A 24,544-nucleotide genomic window follows, 5' to 3' on the forward strand; every position below is an offset into this window, starting at 1 on the left:
CACGCCTAAATCGTATCGACATGAAACTACCACCATTCGATGCGAAATTTTTCCTAGATGGTTTATGGCTATTTATTTATTAAATTCCAACGTTCCTTCATTTTTTTATTGCTGTTTTACTTTTATGAAAATTTATCCCGCTAATAAAAACAAAAGAGGCTTCCTAGAACCGCAAAACGTCAACATCTGTTAAAAACTCGATTTTCGAAATATTTCAATTTTCTTAGCGGGAAGTTAAAAAGAAGAATAATAAAAATATGAAAAAAAATAAAATAATGAAACATAAAATTTATTTTAATTCGTCCAGCAAAGCGGGCGCGAAACGGTTAGTTAAATATAAATGCGAAACAATCGTGGTCAGCGAGAAACTGCCACAAGCTCACAGGTAATATGAACTGTTGAGCGACATTAGTATATATTAGTCAATTTCGTAAACGCCAGCGGAATACATTAATAATAGTAATTAATAACTTGCAGTCAGAAATTTCTGGAGGCCTTGTTTTGTCTAATTAAAATATAGAATGTAGACTTGGATAATAAAAATAAATTATTGGCACCTGTCAAATAGTTAGGTTAGTAAGTCAGAGTTTTGCTATATTTTCTCAAAATCTTTCGGAATCACCGTAGATCAAAATCGCCACAAACGCTAAAGAGCGACGTGCAAATACTCGCATACAAACACGCGGAAGATTTTATTCAAATTGTCTATGGTATTGAAGTCCAATGCGGATAGATTATCGCCTGAGGTGTGCCAAACCTTTGGGTATGGGTTCGGTATTACGTGGAGTACATCTACATCTGAAAATCAAAATTAATTATTAAAGTATTTTGATCATTAAGGGCAAACATTTATGATCCTTCATATATAGAGGCTTAGAATAACTGAAAATGCGTAACAACGTATTTACTAAGGTGTTTTTACTTTTAGTACCACAATATTAAATAGAATGAATTACGGTAGGTATAGATAGAAAATATAGTATAAAAACACAACATCATTTATTAATCCATAATGTCGAAAAAGTACAAACATGTGTTGTGTTGACGTAATATTTTATATTGATTCGATTCATTTGACGTCGTAGTTTAAAATATTTCATGATAAAGAAAATAATTTGGATAAAGTAAAAGAGATCGCGGGGAAGGATTGGAAAATGGTGGCGAGGATGAGAGCAATGGCGTAACTATACCATCTGGAGCCCGTATCAAATTCTTTTGATCAGTTAAAATCGTCACGTTGTACTCAGTTTTATTTTAATAAACTTCGAAATTTTCAGCATACTCAATTACACGTTGTATAGGTCCCACTAATGGCCATAGGACTACTCTCTAGGCGTGAGGAAATGGTCTGTAGTACCCACGCTAGCCCAATGCGTATTGGAGACTTTACATTCATCCATAGAACATAATATCTCTTGGGCAGGGGCCCACTAAGAAAACTTACGAGAAAACGTTAAATTTTTGTCTACTAATTTATACACACTTAACACTATATAACAATTTATATACTATACACAGGAAAGATCCCATTTTTTTTGTTTTTTATAAAATCAAAATTTTCCCAATTTCTTAAAATTCTAATTCGTTCTCCATAAAAATCTATTTCCAAAAATATTAAAAAAAAAATGTTCAGCCATACAAATCCTGCTTTTTTGTAAAGCTTATTTAAATCAGAGAAAATATAAAAAATCCTATTCAAACTCACCTCTCCTCATAAATGGTATGTGATCATCTTCAATACCAGAGCCAGAACTTACTAGCCTGAAGTATGTTTGCTCGGCTTCACCCGTGGAATACGCTGACATCTGACCCAGTTCACTGAGCCGCTGTTCAGCGCTTGCAAGACGATTGTGCCAACGTTCTGTAGACTTGAAGTAGCTGTAGAACGCGGGTTCTGATGTACCTAGAAGGTCCAAAAGCACCAAAACATCCTGGAATTATATATTTTGTGTGTATATTTTTTCTATTTTATTTTGTAAATTTTTCAAGGAGTAAATGAGGCTTAACTGTCATCATTTACCAAGGTACTTCATACATTACCAGTAGTAGGTAGGGGAAGGCCGCTATAAGCTTAAGTATCTTAATACCTTAAGATATTTAAGATTATAGCAGAAAAGGTATTAAACACAAAATAACTAGTACAAATCGGTTTTTTTTTTAATTGCTCTTACAAATATTTTCATCAGCTAACCTAAACAATTAAACATACACTATAGTAGGAGGTTGAGCATCCAGGTTCCGGATCTGGTGATTTGTCTCAACTTGTATTTTCTTCGGTCTCTGGCAGCATTGTGTCAAGTTTCCGAGCATTTGTAGCTTCATCCGGCTTAACAGCGGAGAAAATTTGGAAACGTCCAGGTTCTGGTTCAGGTGTGCATCTAACCTCGCTACTAATCTTTTCACAACAAGGTCTTCAAGCTCAAAAGGAATAGCTCTGTTTGGAGATGGAATTATTTCTACTAAAGGATCTGGTGGAATTGGTGGAACAAATTCTTGAAAAAGTGAAGGCGAAGGGGTTGAAGAAGTTTCTGCAAAAGATCCTGGAATATCAATCGTTTCTGGTGAGTTTGTACTTTCTGTGCCAATATTCATGTTAGATGTGCCTGCAATCACAGCGGCTGGTTCGTAATCTTCGTCACCAAAAGCGTATTTATTCACTGGCCAAATACCAGGTCTTTCAAAACCATGAACGGCATTTATAGCTACTGCTCATTTCAGAAAAGCCGGTGATAGCAGTCTGGCCACATCAAATTGATGCGTCTAGGGTAAGATTTTTGGGAAGCATTTACCTACCTTACCTTGCAAAATATATTCTTAATGGGCCGTAAACGGCTACATCCATAAGCTGCATCTTATGCGTTGTATGTGGAGCGTAAGATTACGATGTTCTTGCTAGCGTAATCCAAAGCTGGGTAATACTTATGGCTCTCATGGTTGTCCAACCATTTGGTTCCTTGGGTGCCGCGTAGCGCACCATTAATTGTTCTAGGTTGCATCTTTTTCCTAGCAAAAATTAAGAATGGTGGGAGAAACGAACCACGTTCTGCACTGGCAATTCTGCCAACCTGTTTCTTTCCTTTCTTTGATAGTACTTTAGGTGGCTTATTGGTGGTTGTCGATATACCTGTCTCATCCATGTTGTACAATCTAGATGCATCAATGTCATGTTTTGTAGTCAAAGGTTTTCATAAAAACGTCCAACCTCACGCCTCACGTCACCCTTCGCCCTTGCAACCGATGTTGCTTCTAGAGGCCGGAGGGAAGTTAAGCTTGTGGTCAACAGCTAAATACGCTTGCTTTACTTAGCTAACTAAATGATTCAAAACATGGCGATTAATAAGAGTGGCGGAGAGTTTCTTGACCGCTCTACGCCAAGGGCGTAAATGCGAACTGATAGTTAATGTAAATTCAGAATAAGTTTTACATAGGTATTTTCTGTTGACTTTCATGTGTACTTTTTTACCGAGTTTTAAAAAAATATACATACTATTCTTTGCAAATGATTTGCACCGTCCTTGTATGGCGTCGAATGCCACGATTTAGCCAAATGTCTAGCTCCGTATATGGAATCTTTCGGTCCCCAGTGTCGGAAGGCCTCTTCTCCGTCGAAAAATATGAACATCAAACTTGGTGAACCGAATTTTAATGGGTCAAGTTGTCTGGACAAAACTTTCGCGAGGTTAATCATCATCGCACACGGTACTGCGGAGTCTGTTGCGCCTAAAAATGCAATTTTTCATATAAAATTAAGGGTTTTCGTATGTAACATGAAATCACCACTATGCCGCGTAGGCAGTGATTTTATTAATAATTGTTTAATAATACTAGTCCCACGATCTAGATCAGCTCTACATGAAATCTTGATACACAACATATATAATTTTAACATTTAAATGACATAACAGTAAAATAAATGATCAATTATTAGAAATATTTATTATTTCTAATAATTGATCTATATTGATACTATATTTATTACTTTATTTTATCCCTGTAACTTGTTTAAAATGAATAAGAACAGAACAATCTTAAGGTTTTACCCAATTTACACCAAAATTCATCAATGTCAAATCAATTGACCATATTTCTACTAATTAAAATATATCAACACTAGTATAATGTTTACTATTTATCTGAGCTACAAGCTATGATACAGCACTCTGTACTAATTGACCTAACTATTAAAATAAATGCATCCTTTGCAGTAGAAAATACATTTAACTCACCTAGAAAAACATGCTCTCTTATGTACTTGCTGTCGTAATGACAGGCAAGCACCAAATACCTATCAGCATTGGGATTCAACTTGGCAATAATGTTTCTAAAGTTCAAGGTGCCAAAAACTGGAGTTTTATCAGGGAAAATATCCTCAGTCACGTCCCAGCCTAAGTTTTTCATCTCATCTACAATATAGTCACCAACTTTTTCATGGTTTGGGGTTCCTACGACTCTTGGTATAAGAATTTTATCAAGAACCTCTCTAAAATCCTGTTTATTAGAAAGTTTGGCAATATTGTTGATGACATCATCTGTTAGCTCTAGAGCTTCATGGACATTCTGAAATCATTATGAGATAAGAAAAAAATCCTGGATTAAAAAAAATTAAAACTATAGAATATTTAATAATAACATTACTATAGAAGAAGCAGTATAACTAACTATAATATTTTTCAAGTTAACATCTATAGAATAAGTAAATGAAATAATACTATTTTAGTAAGGTACAAAAATGTGAAAAATACAATAAAAGAATAATTTAATTGATGCTAGAGATTCCAAATCCTTAAATAATTGTGATTATATTCAATAAAGTTTAAGAGTATTTTGTAAAAAAAATCATAAGAATTTTATTTCTTGAAATAAGTTTTTTTTTGTATGGCTCTGGCACGGTTTGTGCATTAGCCAGCGTCAAGTTTAAGATTTTTATAATTCGTGCTTTTTGCCTTAGAAATTCGACCATGTCCTCCATGTACGGTTTAAGCACTCGCCTGGTACCGCACAACCCTCCCAAAGGCCGAGAACAAATTTAAATTAAATTAAAACTTGCCCTCGAACCGGGAATCGAACCCGGTACCCCTCACCTAGCTACCACTTAATAAGACCGCTAGGCTATGAGGCCCTTTTGAAATAATAGTAGGAGAGCTGGCACCAATTTTTGGGCAGGTACTTGAGGCAAGCTGAAAACTTGTCACATACCTCTCCTATTATATTCCAACACGGAATTGCAGACCTGGCTGGTGAGTAGCGGGGCTAAATCAACCCCTACATTTTTAAAAATAAATTTTTTTTTTCGCCAAAAATATATTTGAGGCAATACGCAATTTATATATGTTGCAGTGTAATACTTAATAAATACGAAAAAAAATAAGCCAAACAATTTAATCGGGGCTGTAACATTGCCAGGCGCGTGCAAAAATTTTATGCAAAAAATTATAAAAAATGTTTTTGAGGCAGCTTGAAATTTTAATGGAGTGTTATTTATAACTATAAAATAAAATTCCCAAAAAGACAGATCATTTCGGTAGGGCTTTCTACCTGCCAGGTGATCAAACAAATAATGGATGGGTACGGGCCTGTACTACTATAGACAAGCTGTAGTGTGAGAGAGAGCGCATATCGACAGCTGTCTTCGTTCTTGCTTGCCGCGTTACTATTAGCTCTAGCGAGGCCACGTGACTTACAATAACCCATGAGGTTTCTAGTTAGAATTTCAGAGTAAAAAATAAAAAAAATCTGAATTTGTACTAAATACATTTTGCATAAAAGTGATTGTATTGATTTATGGACGTTAAAGGGACATAATTTTGTGATTTCTTTTTTATCTTAAAAAATTAGTTATTTTACCAATTTTAATACGAATTTAAACGTAATGAATTGTTTAAATATTTGATATTTCCGTAAAAATATTTATTTTTTGAAGAGAATGTAAAAAAAATGTTTTTCAACAATTTTTGTTCCAAAAAATTTTGTACAGAATTCATACTGTTGCCCGTACATTCAAAACTAAAAATTGTTTCTCTGACATTATTCCCAAAATTTATACGGAAATTTAAAACCTTTTTCATCTTAAAATTAATAAGGGTTACGTATAAAAAAAACCAATGATTAAAATATAAAATCGCAAAACTAGATTTATAAAAATATAATATTTCTTCAGTGTTACAATTATTTAATGATAAAAAAATTAGAAATAAATTAAATTCATTTCACGTCAGATATAAATTTTCATGGATTCTTCATCAGAACTATTTGATACTGAAATAGATATTTTTTTTAAATTAATCACAGAAATTTGAATGCAGCAGTTATTAAAAATAAACCATTTATTCTCACCTGTAGTATGATTTTCATCATCGTTATTTTTATTTTCCTCGTGAACAACAGCGTCGAATACTAATTGCGGCATACACTCTCCGTCAAACCAGTGAAAATCTAGCGTATCGTCATTAAGTGTCCATCCGTTTCTATTAGGTGTCAAAGAACTGGGGAATCATAAATATGCATTTCTCCAAATGCTTGTTATATATTGCGTTCTTAAAAGATGTTGTTTTAATTCAGATTTGCATGGAGGTAAAGTAGAGGGATCACAATTTTTTAATTTTTTTCTGAAAGGTTCATTTTCAGTGTCGGCTTTGTAAGTCACGTGGCCTCGCTAGAGCCAATAGTCACGCGGCAAGCAAGAACGAAGACAGCTGTCGAAATGCGCTCTCTCTCACACTACAGCTTGTCTATAGTAGTACAGGCCCGTACCCATCCATTATTTGTTTGATCACCTGGCAGGTAGAAAGCCCTACCGAAATGATCTGTCTTTTTGGGTATCTAATTTTATAGTTGTAAATAACACTCCATTAAAATTTCAAGCTGCCTCAAAGACATTTTTTAGATTTTTTGCAAAAAAATTTTGCACGCGTCTGGCAATGTTACAGCCCCGATTAAATTGTCTGGCTTATTTTTTTCGTATTCATAAAGTATTACACTGCAACATATATAAATTGCGTATTGCCTCAAATATATTTTTGGGGAAAAAAAATTTATATTTTTAAAAATGTAGGGGTTGATTTAGCCCCGCTACTCACCAGCCAGGTCTGCAATTCCGTGTTGGAATATAATAGGAGAGGTATGTGACAAGTTTTCAGCTTGCCTCAAATACCTGCCCAAAAATTGGTGCCAGCTCTCGGACCATAAGTTAATTGTAATTATGAAAAGAATCTATACCAAAAAAGGACTATTTAATTCTTAAAAACACTTAAGAGTTTTAAAGTGAATGTATATTCTTGGTTTCTATCTATATTTGTATTATTAAAAATTATGAGTATTTTTATCTGTAAATATTGTTGATTTAAAATTACAAGCAGAAAAAGCGTAAAATAGATAAAAATATATTTATAGCGATAACAGATGCATCTTGCGAGATTTACTAAAAGTTAACACCAAAACGTGTTGATTAAAAAAGTTTTTAAGATCTAAGCTTACCTTTTCTTCATAAAACTTTAAAGTAGCATCGGAATTTACAAAACTGATACACAGAACAGCCACGACAAAGTAAATACTGGACTTGACCATTGCTAATACACTTAGTATTAAAATTCATTCTTTATAACCATAATATGTTAAATAACAAGGATATATATTAAACTAGTTACACTGGTTTGAGTGAGATTTATTACAAAAAAAGGGTGCGTGTGCTTATGTACGCGCGCCGCGCGGTACAAGTTATACTTCTTTGGCATTATTAAAAATAGTTTTTGATTGCAAGCAAATAATTAATTACAATTAAATAATCAAAGAATGGAAAAGGAGTCATTATAGTCAATAAAGTTCAGTTTACATTTGAAAAATTAAATAAATAAATTTTTACATTACTCTTACATTAAGTGTAACAAAAAATCTATTATTTTTCGAATGTTGATTTTAAATTATGTTAAAAGATGCTACGGCATTAACCGTAGCATCTTCCGTGGGCAACTTCATTCTGTTAATTTTGTGTCACGGTGCGCGCGCATCGTAAAATTTCACTCTCATCAATTTTTCATAACGCGCCTAAAAAAGTATAACTTCAAAAACTTTTCAACCTTCGAAGTTCGAAAGTGCACCCGTCCCAACCCCTGACCAAGCCAAGCCTTTTGCCACTACTGACAATTGACAAATATTAAGAATTTTAAGATGAATATGAAGATTTCATCGTTGCAAGTAAACAGGATAAGGATGAAGGGAAATGAGACCTTCGAGGAGACCGACCGGTCGCGCCGATAATAAACAAACATTATGTGGTTCAAATCAGCTTCAGCATATCCGCATTCGCACGTAGGGCTGTCAATAATATTAAGCTTTGCAAGATGAGCTTTGTAGACGTGTCCCAGTGGCATACGAGACAGTATTGTTGTAACTCTTTTACCGAATCTCAGTCTCTAAAACCAGGGATTACTGGGATAGGAGCTTGAATAGCACGATAATGGCGACCTTTTGAACTATCTTGAGCCCAGGATTCTGTCCAGGAACTCCTGGAAAGAGCCATCAAGTCAAAAATAAAATAAAATATGTTTATTATGGAACATAAGATACATGTATCACTTATTCCACGTCATTAAATTTGAATTTGTAGGCATCCCTACTCATCGGCAAAGAAGACAGAGGGTGAACTCTCGGTACTCTTTTAAAATATCAAATCATCAAACAACACTTATTTTAAAACAAATATCCCAAATTAATTAGAGGTAGCCTGTATAGCACTAGTCCCAGGCCCTTTTATCAACTAGATAATCGTTGACTTTATAGTAAGCCTTTTTACACAGCTTTTCTTTAATACATTTCTTAAATTTATTGCAAGGCAGAGATAAAAGAGCCTCTGGGATTTTATTAAAGAAGAGTATCCCTTTCCCCAAAAAAGAATTACTAACTTTAGATAGTCTAGAATGACGGGGAAATTGCAGCCTGCGTTTGTTCCGTGTATTAACATTGTGCGTTATGTTCTATTCTAGTAAACTTATCACTATTTTATACATACATAATATTTTCATAAATATATTGCGAGGGAAAGGTAAGTATATTAATTTCCTTGAATTTATCTCTAAGAGATTCCCTACATTTTAAATTATAGATTGCACGAATAGCCCTCTTCTGCAGGATGAAAATAGTTTCGACATCAGCTGCATGACCCCATAATAATAAGCCATAAGTCATTAAGCTATGAAAGTAACTAAAATAAACAAGTCTAGCTGTATCGACATCAGTTAGTGAGCGAATTTTTTTAACCGCGTAGGCTGCAGAACTAAGTCTCTTCGCCAATCCGTTAATATGAGGGGACCACTGAAGTTTTGAATCCATAGTCATGCGCATAGTTTCAAAAAATATATACATCTCCACTCTCCACCGCTTCACTGGCTATACGATCGGCTTTCTCGTTTCCAGATATTCCACAGGGACCAGGAACCCATGCAAAAGATACGGATTAATTTTCTTTTATACATTTCAATAGCAGGTTTCTAATTTCGGAAATGACAAGGAATGATAATGTGAGCCAAACGGAAACCGGGCTAGGGCATTTAAAGAACTCAGTGAATCTGTAAAAATTACAGTTTTTTGAAGTTTTAGTTGTCGCCAGTGAACACGGACGATTCAGGAGGGAGTTTAGTTTTTTGAACAATATTGTAGTTAGAGTGCAGTACACCAGCACCTACACAGCGATCTTTGGAACGCTTAGATGCATCTGTAAATATTCGATGCCATCGTGGCCATTCGGTGTTAACAATATAGTTAAATGTTAACTTTTGGTTATGATCAATTTTCACAATGCTAGTATGTGAGATGCCAGGCAAGTCAGTTTAGGTGTTAGAATATGGTTACTGAATTGTACACAACGGAATAGGAATTTATTATACTTGCCGTCGTAAGTTTATGGATCCTCCATTATGGAGGCTCTACACATTCGGCTCTCGTACAGTTGATTGGACTCGACTTCATAGCTCTTAGGACTATTCTCATTGCTTTTGCCTGAATAGCTACTATCCAATTTTTTGGTCAAAAGGCTGTTTCATTAAAACAGAAGAAATGACAATAGGTCTATAAGAATAAGGATCAGCGGCTGGTTTATAGTAAAAAAGGGGTAATAGATTGAGTGATCCAAGACCCATAAATCATAAGTAATAGAATTGATAATATTTAAGTACAGCATCAGCACACGGTCCGAAAGGTTTTTCTAAAAACGATCTCCTCCGGGAGTAGAGTCTTTTACGTTATTAATTACACCTTTAAGCTAATAAAGGTAAAGGTTAAATGTAAGCAGGAATAGATTCTGGAGGAAGTCCCTGTTACGGTACAGAAGTGGGGGGGGGGGCAAGATGATCCACGAACTGATCAGCTAGAGTTAGCGAAATTTAGAAGAGGGATTATTATTATAAGCAGAAGTCTACGAATATAACGCCAGACCTCGGACGGGCCGACGTCTGGACTAATGGAGGCGCAAACGATTGCCAACCATCTCTTTTTCCTAATCACGAATTGCATGCATAAGGACTATTTATTATAAATTATAATAAATATTGTCATTTGATTTATTCAATAAAAGGCTATAATTGAATAATATATTTTAATAACATGATTATAATATTGAGTACTAATTTAAATATTCTTCTAGAATAGAATTAAGTACAAAACAAAATGGTACCGAGTTCAATTATTGAGTCCGATCAATGGAACAAAAGACAGTCATAAACACTAAATACTGTTCTACACTTTCTTGTTTCTCAAGTATTCAGTTGCTTAGAGAAAATAGCCAACTGCAAACTGTCGCCAATTACATTTAAATCAAAAACATTAATAATAAAAATTAAAATATCCAAACACAACCATCTGGAGGTACATAATAACATTGAATAATAAAAAAATGAGCATAAATCTCTCAATATTAATTGTCTAAAAAATATTTTCGTAATGTCAAAAGAAAAATACTCTTCAGGTACTCTTTCTATTTTAAAATGCGGGTAGTTACAAAATTTGGTTTGTTAAATTTGTTAGTAAAGCATGCGGACACTTAAAACTACTTACAGTTTGCGCGTTTTGTTAAACAAAACAATATTTAAGGCATTAAAAAGCATTTTAGTTTTTAATTTTATTAAAAAATAAAATGTATATAAAAAAGAAACTTAGAACTAGTAGAATTTCATAGTTTTAGTCAAGATATATTTATATATATACGTACTTCCTACATAAAATTGGAATGTATTAAATATATTTGCGAGGAATTCCTTCATATAAATAATATTCACTACTACCCTCAAAAAATGTTTCATTTATTTATTCGTGATACAAGAGCGATAATGACAAAACATTCAATACCTATTTGAGGCTTACATAATAAAGCACCACATTAAAATGAAATAAATGAATCATCATTTGGAATCTGGTGATTGTTTCTACATACAACACTGATACACGACAGTCAGTACTAAGTTTATTTATATACGCGTATAATCAACACTTATGGATGAAAAGGCAAAAAAGATAAAGACTACGCCAGGAACACTTTAAATATTTGTTCCATTCGAAAGAGTAGGGTACGAACATTTCGCAGTGCAGCAGAAACTCTAAATAAAATATAAACGCGAAACAATCGTGGTCAGCGAGAAACCGCCACAAGTTCACAGGTGTAGGTTGAGTGACATTAGTATTTTAATCAATTTTATAAATTCCAGCTGAATATATTAATAAGAGTAATTTTACATTATGGTTTATACATAAATCTTGACAGTTGACTTTCAGTCAGAAATTTCTCGAGACCTTGTTTTATCTAAATAAAATATAGACTGTATAATAGGTACGACTTTTAGATAATAACAATAAATTATTGACAAATGTCAAATATCAAAGTCAGAGTTAGGCTATATTTTCTCAAAATCTTTCGGAATCATCGTAGATCAAAAATCGCCACAATCGCTAAGGAGCGACGTGCAAATACTCGCATACAAATACGCGGAAGATTTTATTCAAATTGTCTATGGTATTGAAGTCCAATGCGGATAGATTATCGCCTGCGGTGTGCCAAATCTTTGGGAATGGGTTTGGTATTACGTGAAGTACATCTACATCTGAAAATCAAAATTAATTATTAACGTATTGTGATCATTAAGGGCAAACATTTATGATCACTTGGCTTAGAAGAAACGGAAATGCGTAACAATGTATCTACTGTTCAAAAATTTCGAATACTAATGTGTTTTTACTTTTAGTACCACCAATTATAAGGATAAAGGATGTAATTAAACAATCCATAATTTCGAAAAGTCATTTGTCGTGCTGATTATATCGGCTGTCAATTTGTCGATAATTTTGAATGTGAAAAATTATACATAATATTTTATTTTGATTCGATTCATTTGACCTAGTTCTAAATATTTCATGATAAAGAAAATAATTTGGATGAAGTAAAAGGGATCGCGGGGAGGGATTGGAAAATGGTGGCGAGGATGAGAGACAAGTAGAAGAATTTGGAGAAGGCCTTCACTCCGTCGAAGGTCGAGTACGTATGTTAAACATGACATTGACTTAATTTAATCCTGATTATGTAGTATTCAAATACAGGCTATTTTTATTAATATTTATAGAAAAGCATTTATGAGTTTTACTATAGTTTTATATGTATGTAAGGAAAACATAATATATTTTCCTATACAAACTCTTTTTATATTTTATTTTTCTTCTTTGCCGTCTGATCGACGATGTTTAATTTGTCACTTGACATAATAGATGTAAGATGTTTTAATTTTTTCATTATATTATTTTATTTTATAAAACCTAGAATATAGGCTTTAAATGTTGTTTCTTTTGTATTCACAGAGAAACGCAGTTGCGCCTTATTTATTCCCAGTACTCGAATAAGCGATTGATACTATTATATGTATATATTTCTATTTGATTATAATAGAAAATGGCCTTGAAACCTTAAAAAGAAAACTATAGAATCGTTAAATTTTTGTTCACTAATTAATGCTATAAAGATTTATATTATTTTTGGATATTGATAAACTCAAAATTTTCTCAATTTCTTAAATTCGTTCTCCATAAAAATGCTATCCCTGACATAGACTATATATATTCTCAAAAATATTTAACAAAAAAGTCCAGCCGTTCCAAGCTCCGGAGGCAAGCTGCTTTTTTGTAAAGCTTATTTTAAACACAAACCATAAAAAATCGTATTCAAACTCACCTCTCCTCATAAATGGTATGTGGTCATCTTCAATATGAGCGCCAGAACTCACTAGCCTGAAGTATGTTTGCTCGGCTTTACCCGTGGAATATGCTGACATCTGACCGAGTTCACTGAGCCGCTGTTCAGCGCTTGCAAGACGAATGTACCAACGTTCTGTAGCCTTGAAGTAGCTGTAGAATACTGGGTCTGGCGTACCCAGAAGGTCCAAAAGCACCAGAACATCCTGGAATTTATTAACGTTATTTGAGGTTCTAATGAGGTTTTCATTACTTCACATATTTCCCTCCAGTAGTAGGTACGTGGTTATGCATACCTCAAAAATTATTGAAGCATTTAAATGTATTTCTAGATGCCGAGAAATTTGTCTATGATTATACCATACATGTTGGGAAATCCAAATAAATCATCACACTCAAAAATTACATATAAAAGTGATATTTTTTTTTTTAATTTCAAAACAAATATTTAATTACTTTTTTTAAATGTCAATTTCAGAACTGGTAATTTATTTTCTTTTCAATGTGAAATAAATTTGTTATCTTTATTTCAGTCGCACGTTTTAATTTAAAAAGGAATTAACGTTTCTAAAAAGCAATTATTATGAGTAAATTAGCAACAAGACTTTACCAATTTCAATTGTAAAATATTCAAACATAATATGTTTATGTAATAATTTATATATCCACCGAGGAGGCATGGATAATTTAAACTAAAGAATAAATAAATCATATATACTTATAAGTCCAAATAAATATTTAAATCGAGGAAGTTTTTAGCGTTATTTATTATAACTTAAGAGAGAAACAAATCAATATATTTTTTTTTATAGAACGGCAAACGATAAACGGGACGTCGAGGTGATACGGGTGGAATTTAGTATTCTGCCTCGACGTCCGATGATGAAACTCAGCTGCAGGTATTAATCCGAACAACTCTTCTGAACACTCTCCATGGTAAATACGGTAGAAGATGCAGAGTGACCCCACATCTCTACGCAACGCTAAAGGATCAAGCCGCTCTGAGAGGGATTGGTCGTCGACGATTCGAACCGCTCTTCGTTGAATACGGTCAAGTGGAAGGAGCTGGTACTGGGGAGGTCTCGCCCAGAGGTGAGAACAGTACTCCATGTGGGGCCGAATTTGCGCTTTATATAGTTGCATGCGGTGGCCCGGAGTGAAGTACCGTATTTATGGATTTTAAATATTTATGAAACTATGGCGTTATTAATATGTCAAATACAAAGGTAACATGTAAATTATTAATAATTTAGAGTTTAGGAAGGTTTCAAAAAAGCTGTGAAGTCAAATTAAATACTAATTATTATCCAAATAAATACGATAATCACAGAAAACCAATAGAGTAAGCAAATAAATTTGTTTATTTTTAAATGATAACGCATGAACTATGGCCTCTACAAAAGTGATAAAAACCTAGAATAACAAGATGTTTATACTTTAAATATACAAGATATAGAATGAATCTTGAAGATCCATACAAGAAGGGAATCAGCTAGTTTGTCATTGAATTATTTGTAGTGTAGAAATCATTTTTTATGCTGTCTCACCTTCAAGCTCCTCAATTAATTGGAGTGTTATTAATGATAAATAATAAAATGTTTCGTTACCATTTGTTTTTCTAGGAATAGATTATCCTTCACCACGTTAATGCGCTTAAATAGAATGTGCATTGATGCACGGGGTTCGAACCTACGACTTCGGGGAGGAGAGCTGCACGTTGTCATTCTGGATCTCACCCTTAGTAGACTCCTGAATGTCCCGTGTGTCCTACACCAGCTTACTCCAAGCAAAATTTTAGTAAAGCGCTCCGTTACGTAACGCGTTACGGTCTGTCTAGCTTTCCCTTTCCTCACCCATACGACAGCGGTAAGCAGGCTCTCCCTCTAACCGTGACGCCTAGCCGTGTTTCGGACAGACGCTTCATCCTCTCTCTACTCAGACAGTGAGCACATAACCAAACTATCACCGTTTTTGAAAGTGATTATAAAAAGCATGATGAATGAAGCGGAAGATGATCCTCGGAACATTAAAGAATTAAATATGTAGTTCAACTTAGATCATTCCGGGCGTCCCGAGACGTACACATTTTTGTAAAGTACTAAGTAGTTCTTATATTGTACCTCGGAGTGTCTGGTCACCAACAACACGGGACTCTGAATGACCACAGAGAGGGAGGACTACAAGCTTAACACTAAGCTCACTAAATAATTCAAAACTTGGCGATTAAAAAGAGTGGCGGAGAGTTTCTTTGCCGCTCTACGCCCTTGACTTGCGAACTGGTAGTAAATGTAAATTTAGAATCAATTTACCACATTTTCTGTTGACGTTCATAAATGTACTTGTTAACCTATATGAATACAGTTATTTTAGTTAAAAAAAATACATACCATTCTCTGCAAATGATTTGCACCGTCCTTGTATGGCGTCGAATGCCACGATTTAGCCAAATGTCTAGCTCCGTATATTGAATCTTTCGGTCCCCAGTGTCGAAAGGCCTCTTCTCCGTCGAAAAATATGAACATCAAACTTGGTGAACCGAATTTTAATGGGTCAAGTTGTCTGGACAAAACTTTCGCGAGGTTAATCATCATCGCACACGGTACTGCGGAGTCTGTTGCGCCTAAAATGCAATTTTTCATATAAAATTAAGGGTTTTCGTTTCAAAACGCAACTGTATATCTTCATGGCTAGACTTGTACCGCATAACATTATTTTAGATTGAAATACATGCCTGCGTGCTTATTGAGCCTTCCGGTAAATAATTGTTTTAAAATGAGCGAACCTAGGACTTTTGAATTCTATGTTACATGGTATTATCACTATGCTACGTAGGCAGTGATTTTATTTATAATTGTTTAATAATACTAGGCCTACTTTAAAGATTTAGATACAACCATTTTGCTTAATCAGTACATTATTCTCGTCGGAAGAAACGCGTGAAATTAGTGTGAAACGACTGTTAACGGTGTTTGCTACGCTCGGATACTCTTTTTACTTCAGCGGGTAATAATTGTATGTTAAGGTTTGATAATAAGGAACATGGTTGCCATATTATGTTCAAAAGCAACACAGTTTTTTTATCATTATGTAGATAAACATACATTTGTTAAGTATGTGATAAGTAATATAATAACAACACAATTAAAAATTTGGTATTTTATATTAGACTACACCTTAAACAATTCTTCTATACAAAAAACTTGTCATGAGTGATTTATCAAAGCAGCGCTGATACTCAGTCCCAATAGTAATAACAAGCCCCACTTCAATATTGGGATTTTATACCTAGCAATCGGTCATTTCAAACTCAAACTCAAACTCAAAATATCTTTATTCAAGTAGGTAACTAAGTACACTTTTGAATAGTCAAGTTAAATTAATCGTAAATTTACATTTACTACCAGTTCGCAAGTCAAGGGCGTAGAGCGGGTAAGAAGAACTGGCAAGAAACTTTCCGCCACTCTTTTTAATCGCCAAGTATTGTCATACAAATTGTTTGAACTGGAGCAATTCAATCCCAAGGATTAGGATCATTTAAGTAGTCCTCAAATTTATAAAAAGCTTTGTTGATTAATTTTCGTTTAACGAGGACTTTGAATTTATTTAGTGATAATTCTCTAATTGCGCTTGGGAGTTTGTTGTAAAAACGAATACAATTTCCATATAAGGAGTGATTTATCTTTTGGAGCCTGGTTGGTCGTACACTCAAATTAGTTCTATTTCGCGTATTATACTGGTGAAAGTCACCATTTGTTTTAAAATCGTTTATATTTTTTTGGACATACAACAAGGCTTCAAGAATATATTGACCAGATAGTGTCATAATATTTAATTCCTTAAACTTATTCCGTACCGACTCCCTCGGAGAAACACAACAAATACCCCGAACAGCCCGCTTCTGCAGCACAAATATGGATTGAACCTCTGCAGCAGCACCCCACAATAAAATGCCGTACGACATAACGCTATGAAAGTAGCTATGATACACAATTTTAGCCGTGTCCTCATCAGTAAACTGTCGGATTTTCTTTACTGCATATGCTGCAGAGCTCAGCCTATTCGAAAGAGTCTCTATGTGTGGGCCCCATTGGAGTTTACTATCTATTGTTATGCCTAGAAAAACAGTTTTGTCAACAAAGTTTAGTTCACTGTCCTTAATTTTCAGGTTACCAATATCTCGCTTTACGCTAGTAGTTGTAAATCTAATACATTTTGTTTTATTCTCATTAAGCAATAAGTTATTTACATTAAACCAGTTAACTATACGAGAGATAGAATTGTTTACATCGTCCAATAATACGTTATTCCTATTCACTTTAAATAGAAGTGAAGTGTCATCAGCAAACAATACCATCTCATGAACTTCGTTGACAAAGAATGGGAGGTCATTTATGTAAATCAGAAATAAGAAAGGCCCGAGAATCGATCCTTGGGGGACGCCCATTGATACCTGCGAACCCGGAGAGGTGACTCCATTGACATGAACTCTTTGGATCCTTCCCTTTAAATATGAATTCATCAGGCTGGAAGCTTTGCCATCAACGCCATAGTGTTGAAGCTTTCCAACGAGTATATCAGGATGAACACAGTCAAAGGCCTTTGACAGGTCACAAAAGACGCCGACTCCATCATATGATTCTTCCCAGGCGTTAAATATGTCCGAAATCAACTTCACACCGGCATCGATTGTGGAGCGACCCTTAGTGAAACCATACTGTTTATTATGTAAGAGTTTATTTTTATTAAAATGTAAAGAAAGCTGGTCTAGCATTATCTTTTCAAAAACTTTGCTCAACGCAGGGAGCACGGAAACAGGTCTGAAGTTTGACGGATCAGACTCACTACCTGCCTTGAACAACGGTGTAATCTTACTTAATTTCATTTCGTCCGGAAAGACTCCACAATCGATACAGCTGTTAAAAATTATAGACAATTCAGAGCTTATTACATTAATAACGGAATTTAAAATGACTGTTGACATACCCCATATATCTTTACTTTTTTTTAAATTAATAAGCTTAAAAGTTTTAACGATATCATTACAAGTTATATGTTTAAACTGAAATTTAATATTACATTCAGGTACACATTTTTCTAGCAATGAGATCGCAGCAGCAGGTGAAGAATCTAGGGACTTGGTCGTATTTAGTGGTACATTTGTAAAGAACTCTTCAAAAGAAGAAGCTACCTCTGGGTCAGATTTTATTAACTTCCCTTTAACTTTTAACATATAATCAGTTCGTTTGTCAGACGTTTTACCTGATTCTTCATTTATTATTTTCCAGGTAGCTTTTACTTTATCCATGCTATTTTTTATTTTTGAACTTAAATATTGAGACTTTGCAGTTTTGCAATCTTTTTTGAAATTATTTGAATACAACCTAACATATTCCCTAAATTCCACACTAGTGTTATATTGCATTTCGTCATAGATTTCATATAATTTTAACCTTTTCCTGTGTAACTCCTCATTTGCCCAGTCACAGAAACTTGTTTTCTCAGAGACCAATAAAGTCTTTTGAGTAAATACTTTCTTGAATTCATCAATAAATGATCCAAAAAAAGTATTGTATAAATTATTAGGGGATGAGTTGCCACACAGAAATGGCATTCTATAGACCAATGCTTCTCTAAATCTGTCCAAACGGTCATTTGTAATAGGAGTTATCACAATTTTCTTCTTTTTACATGTTTTTTGTTTCCTTAATTGGAATTCAAACCATTGACCAGTGTGATCAGATTTAAATCTATTGAAAATACAAACATTCAAAGGGGCTATGTCACTATATATGTTATCTATACAAGTTGCGGTGCTAGCTGTTATTCTTGTGGGTGAATGAAATTGATTTATTAAATTGTATGAACGAAAAAGACTAAGTATGCGTACACTTGAATTAGAATGACAAAGTAAATTGACATTAAAGTCCCCACACACAATTAGCCCTTTATTACACTTTACTAATTTACACAATATCTCCTCTAATACATTTTCAACATTATTATAGACAGCTGATGGAGGACAATATAGACATACAACAATGAATTGCTCCAGTTCCACACAGGAGATTTCAATAGTTAGTTCTACAGAGAGGCTGATAATATCCTTTCTTTCTTTGCATTTAAGTTTTTTACTTATTAGGATTAATGAGCCACCATGAATTGCATTTTCTCTGCAAAACACACTACCAACCCTGTGGTTACAAAAATTAAACAAAACCTCATATTTTTTTAGCCAGTGCTCTGTTATGCACAAAAAGTCTATTTTTTGACTATTCAAGAATAGTTCAATTTCTAATTCTTTATTTTTCATCCCCTGTATATTTTGATGAACCACAATAATATTTTGGGAATGAATTTTATCACATAATATACTTACCTTATTATTGCAAGAGTGGTGCTCTGTTGTCCTATTATCTAATTTAAATAAATATTATTTGGAATTTCTTCCAAGGTCTTATAATCTAATGCTTGCTCAATAGAAGCAAGGGGTCTAGCCAAATTCTTGGCTGTCATCTCTATAAAATATGATAGCGAAACAGCTATCTGTCTTTTTAAGAAAGCAGGTAGGTAATAATATTTACCCTTTGTAATAAAAAACTTTTTTGTATACCTATTGGTATCTATGACACAAAATTTATCATTATACATTGCCAATGTATGCAATGTTTGATTAAGAATATATCTTGTGTCATTTTCTTCCTTAGGAAAGCTTTGGCTATAGGGAAATGTAAACATAACAATCCTCTTAGAGTCTAAACAACAAAGTTTTTCATATAATACTAAAAGATCATGTTTATTTACATTTCCCCTGTTCCCTATAAAAATTATTAAATTATTACATTTATCATTGTTTTTGATTATATGATTTTTCACAATGTTTTTAAATGTGGCATTGGGATAGCAGCTATTTATAAATGTTTGGCCGTCATTTAATTGTACAATAGTACCCATGTCCTTACCCATTTCATCGGAATACATTAAATTCCTTTCTTTTGCCTTAATTTTTTCCTTTAACTGAGTGTTTGTTGTGGTGTAGGTGAGGCTGTGAGTGTGTTGTGATGTCTGTGGTAATTGGAGGCTTTTATAATTGCAACCATAAGTTTTATTCTGTAATTGCTCATAACATTCTGCGGTGTAATTAGAAATTTGAAGCAGATCTTCCATTGCAGAAGAATATTTTTCTACCATACATTGTGATTCTTCAAATTTAGAAGTGAGACTGTTTGTAAGTTCTTGTAATTTTAAAATTTCTGTTTTTAAATCTAATGTGTCAGATTCATATTTTAATTTAGCATTTTCAGTTTCAATTAAATGCAAGTCAAGTTCATTTTGAAGTTTTGTGTTTTGAACTTTTAAATCCACACTGTTTACATTTCTATATTGTTTTACTAGCTTCTGTGTCTTTTTAATGTATTTATTAATTTTAATATATTTTCTTATTTTGTTTTTACCTAAACTTTTTACATGATGAGTTGGTGTAGAACCTGAATCATGGATTAATGTATTGTATAAAATGTTTGTGTGTGTATCTTTTACACTTTGTGAGACTGCCTCCAGGTTATTAATATATTGTTGAGCCTCCAATAGCTGTTTTTCAAGACTTCTTATGCGCTGCAAAGCAACTTCATACTCATTACCATAACTATCAAGTTTATTTAATTCCTGCTGAAGCATAACACACTGATCTTTAAGTGAATTATTTTCTTGAAATAGCAAGGACATTTCATTTTTGAGCTTTCGGTTGCCTTCCAGCACACTTAAGAATTCTTTTTCATTTTCTTCTCTTTCACTTGTTAACTGGGTACATAAATCCCTGCAAGACTGCAATTCAGTCAGTGCTAATTTAAGTTTAGATTCTTCTTGCAAAGCCAAGCCTCTGCGAGTCATCATATTGTATAATAGGGACTGTATGCAATGAACAAGCGAAAAAGGTATGTATATATAACTGTTATGTGTGAGTGGTGGTGGTTGTACTATTTATTACCTATTAACATATAATGAAACCTAAATACACAAAATGTTCTTATTTTGTCAAGTAAATTATGTAGTATTAATTATTGTCTGGGCGAATGTTTTCGTCGTCGATTTTGCTTCCACTAGTTGTCAAGCAAAATGAGACATAAACCGTGCCAATGTGTGATGGACGTAGCTCCAAAAACTGAGCAGTATTTTATGATCGTATGTAGTCAGTAAATATAACTTAAATAGAACAAAATACTCCCCAGGTTTGACGATATTTTAAACTACGTTACCGTTAAGGCGTTAAGTTGACAGCCAGTTTTAGATCCCTGTTTTGCCAAGTTCTCGCGACAAAAAACACTGTATAATCACTTTATATTATACACAAATCTTATTTTTAACTAAATTACCCTAATTTAACTAAATTTAAAGCCTTAAAATTATTATTTTTTAAAATTAAATGTAGAGGTTGTTTTCTTACAACCTACTACCAGAGTTGCCAGTTGCCAGTCCATAGAAAAGGATTGCATTTGCATCATAGAAAAGGATTGCAAGAACTTTTGGGTACAATCTATGCTATCGTCATTGGAAATTACAGCTCAGAGCCTCTACATGAAATCTTGATACACAAAATATATAATTTTAACATTTAAATGACATAACAGTAAAATAAATGATCAATGATTTTAAGGAAATATGACACAAAAGTTATTACTTAATTTTACCCCTGTGACTTGTTTAAAAGTACACACGTATGGTTCTGAAACCTGGCCCCTTAGCACGAAATTTCTCTCCTCATTTTCGAGCGGAAGATTCTTAATGAACTCACAACCCGGTGGCAAGAGAAAACCTGGTAGGCCGAGGCTGCTTTGGTGTGATAGAGTTGTCAAGAACCTCGAAACAATAGGGGTTTGAAATTGTATGCGGGTAGCACTGGATAGATTGTGTTAGCAAAGTGTACTTGAGGAGGCTAAGGTCCACAAGGGGCTGCAGCATAACCATTGATAATCACTTGTTTAAAATGAATAAGAACACTTACATATCCAGGTATTAATCAATTTACACTAAAATTCATCAATGTCAAATCAATTAACCATATTTCTACTTAATCCTAGAAACACATCCTTAGCAGCAGAGAATAAATTGAACTCACCTAGAAAATCATGCTCTCTTGTATACTTGCTGTCGTAATGACAGGCAAGCACCAAATACCTATCAGCATTGGGATTCAACTTGGCAATAATGTTTCTAAAGTTCAAGGTGCCAAAAACTGGCGTTTTATCAGGGAAAATATCCTCAGTCACGTCCCAGCCTAAGTTTTTCATCTCATCTACAATATAATCACCAACTTTTTTATGGTTTGGGGTTCCTACCACTCTTGGTATAAGAATTTTATCAAGAACCTCTCTAAAATCCTGTTTATTAGAAAGTTTGGCAATATTTTTGATGTCATCATCTGTTAGCTCTAGAGCTTCATGGACATTCTGTAATCATCATGAGATAAGTAATATTTCCTGGCATTAAATTTTTTTTAAATATATAATATTGTGCCTTTTACATTAATATTACTTTAATATATTTCAAGTTAACTTCTATAGAATAAAAAAAATGTAATAATACAGTTTTAGAATGAAATTTTTCAAATACTTCAATTGATGCTAGAGATTGCAAATCCTTAGATAATTGTGATTATATTCAATAAAGTCTAGACAGTGATAAAAGTATTCTGTAAAAAAAATCATAAGAATTTGATAACTTGAAATAAATTAATTATTATTAATATGAAATAAACCTATACAAAAAAAGGACTATGTATTTAATTCCTTAAAGAATTTTAAAGTGAAAGTTTCTGTATATTTTGGTTTTTATCTATTTGTATTATAAAAAAATATAAGCATTTAACTTTAAAATTATCTGTAAATATTATTGATTAAAAATTACGAAGTAATACAAGCAGAAAAAGCTTATAATAGATAAAAATATATTTATAGCGATAAATCACGCGGTAACAGATAAAACTTGCGAGATTTACTAAAACGTGTTGATTAAAAAAGTTTTTAAGATCTAAGCTTACCTTTTCTTGATAAAACTTTAAAGTATCATCGGAATTTACAAAACTGATACACAGAACAGCCACGACAAAGTAAATAATGGCCTTGGCCATTGTTAATACACTTAGTTTTGAAGTTCATTCATTTATAACCATATGTTAAATAACAAAGATATATATTAAACTAGTTACACGTTCGTTTGAGTGAGATTTATTACGAAAAAAACTTTTCAACCTTCGAAAGTGTACCCGTCCCACCCCTTGACTAAGCCTTTCACTACTGACAATTGACAAATATTAAGAACATTTAAGATATAACAATATTCCAGCAATGTTGCCATTACTTATATAATACTTTACTTATTTATTTCCTAAATACAACAAAACACAATAGTAGCTAACATCAATGGTAACTATTCACTAATAAATAATAAGTCACTTTTCAGTGTCTCGTCACTTAAGATAATATAGGTAATACTACGAGTTTTAAGGGTAAAAAACGGTTTATCTCGATTTCCGGCAAAACTAAAAGTCCTATCGAAGAAAACTAAATGGCAAAGTTGTAGGTCATAAAAAGATCTACAACTTTTGTATTCACACATTTTTCACATAACCTCAAAATTTATGTGAAAAATTCAAAAAACCAACTTTTTGGTTTTTTATTTCTATCTTTTACAAAAATTTATTTTTTTAAACGAAATTTGGTGAAAACTTACCTTATTATGTCCCAAATATACTGTAATTTATTTGATTAAAAATATTTATTTTTTCACCTTATTTTGAATTAATACCGAAAAAACACCCTAATTTTCAATCGAAAATTCTGACGTCAAAATTTCAGCTTTTTTCAAAAAGTTGATGTGCTTTCAGTGCGTTGAAATCTCTACTTTCCTATGGTAAAAAAATATATATATATTACCATAGTAAATCTTCTCGGAAAATGCAAAAAATCGTATGCAGTAACGCCCAGACCCGTCATCCCCTTCCCTACTTCTCTATGAATCTTCTTTAAATTATAATTAGATGCCTATTTATTACTATTTTAAGATAACTTATATATACCTGAGTGACCTAAAAAGAATTTTTAGCCTTTAGATGGGCTAAAATCTTCGTATTTCATACGTATTCAAGCATATTATATATTATATATATACGTATTCAAGCATAAGATATGTAACATGTCATAAACATAGGAATAATATGAAGGAAATATGTAGTAAAATTCCCACTATTTGTGGTAATCTTATAAAGGTAGTAACACAAGATTCCAAAGATGATAAAAACCAGATGAGTTATAATCTGAACTCTTTCGGG

At 33.2% G+C, this 24,544-nt stretch overlaps 1 protein-coding gene across 3 annotated transcripts; it reads right to left on the reverse strand.

Annotated features, from left to right (window-relative positions):
• Window positions 1–333: 333 nt before the first annotated feature.
• On the reverse strand, window positions 334–23,519 carry LOC125058020 (glutaminyl-peptide cyclotransferase-like). 3 transcript variants are annotated; one of them, XM_047662020.1, is made up of 5 exons: window positions 7,474–7,665; window positions 4,227–4,557; window positions 3,488–3,720; window positions 1,706–1,931; window positions 334–798 (listed from the first exon to the last, which is right to left on the reverse strand). In XM_047662020.1, the coding sequence occupies exons 1-5, from the start codon at window positions 7,561–7,563 to the stop codon at window positions 647–649; spliced, it is 1,032 nt and encodes a 343-aa protein (XP_047517976.1). In that variant the 5' UTR covers window positions 7,564–7,665; the 3' UTR covers window positions 334–646. The 3 variants fall into 3 exon arrangements, with proteins under 3 accessions (XP_047517976.1, XP_047517975.1, XP_047517974.1); XM_047662019.1 differs by lacking the exons at window positions 1,706–1,931; window positions 3,488–3,720; window positions 4,227–4,557; window positions 7,474–7,665 and adding exons at window positions 13,202–13,427; window positions 15,609–15,841; window positions 22,334–22,664; window positions 23,255–23,519 and having other exon boundaries at window positions 336–798; XM_047662018.1 differs by lacking the exons at window positions 334–798; window positions 1,706–1,931; window positions 3,488–3,720; window positions 4,227–4,557; window positions 7,474–7,665 and adding exons at window positions 10,572–12,083; window positions 13,202–13,427; window positions 15,609–15,841; window positions 22,334–22,664; window positions 23,255–23,518.
• Window positions 23,520–24,544: the final 1,025 nt, after the last annotated feature.

Source organism: Pieris napi, chromosome 17 (assembly GCF_905475465.1).
Source record: "Pieris napi chromosome 17, ilPieNapi1.2, whole genome shotgun sequence".
NCBI classification, from domain to species: Eukaryota; Metazoa; Arthropoda; class Insecta; order Lepidoptera; family Pieridae; genus Pieris; species Pieris napi.

Coding starts and splice junctions, on each gene's coding strand:
- LOC125058020 (XM_047662020.1), bottom strand. CDS start 7,563: ATGGTCAAGTCCAGTATTTACTTTGTCGTGGCTGTTCTGTGTATCAGT. Junction 1,932..3,487: donor CAAATCATTTGCAAAGAATA/GTATGTATATTT, acceptor ATATAATTCCAG/GATGTTTTGGTGCTTTTGGA. Junction 799..1,705: donor CATACCATTTATGAGGAGAG/GTGAGTTTGAAT, acceptor TTTGATTTTCAG/ATGTAGATGTACTCCACGTA.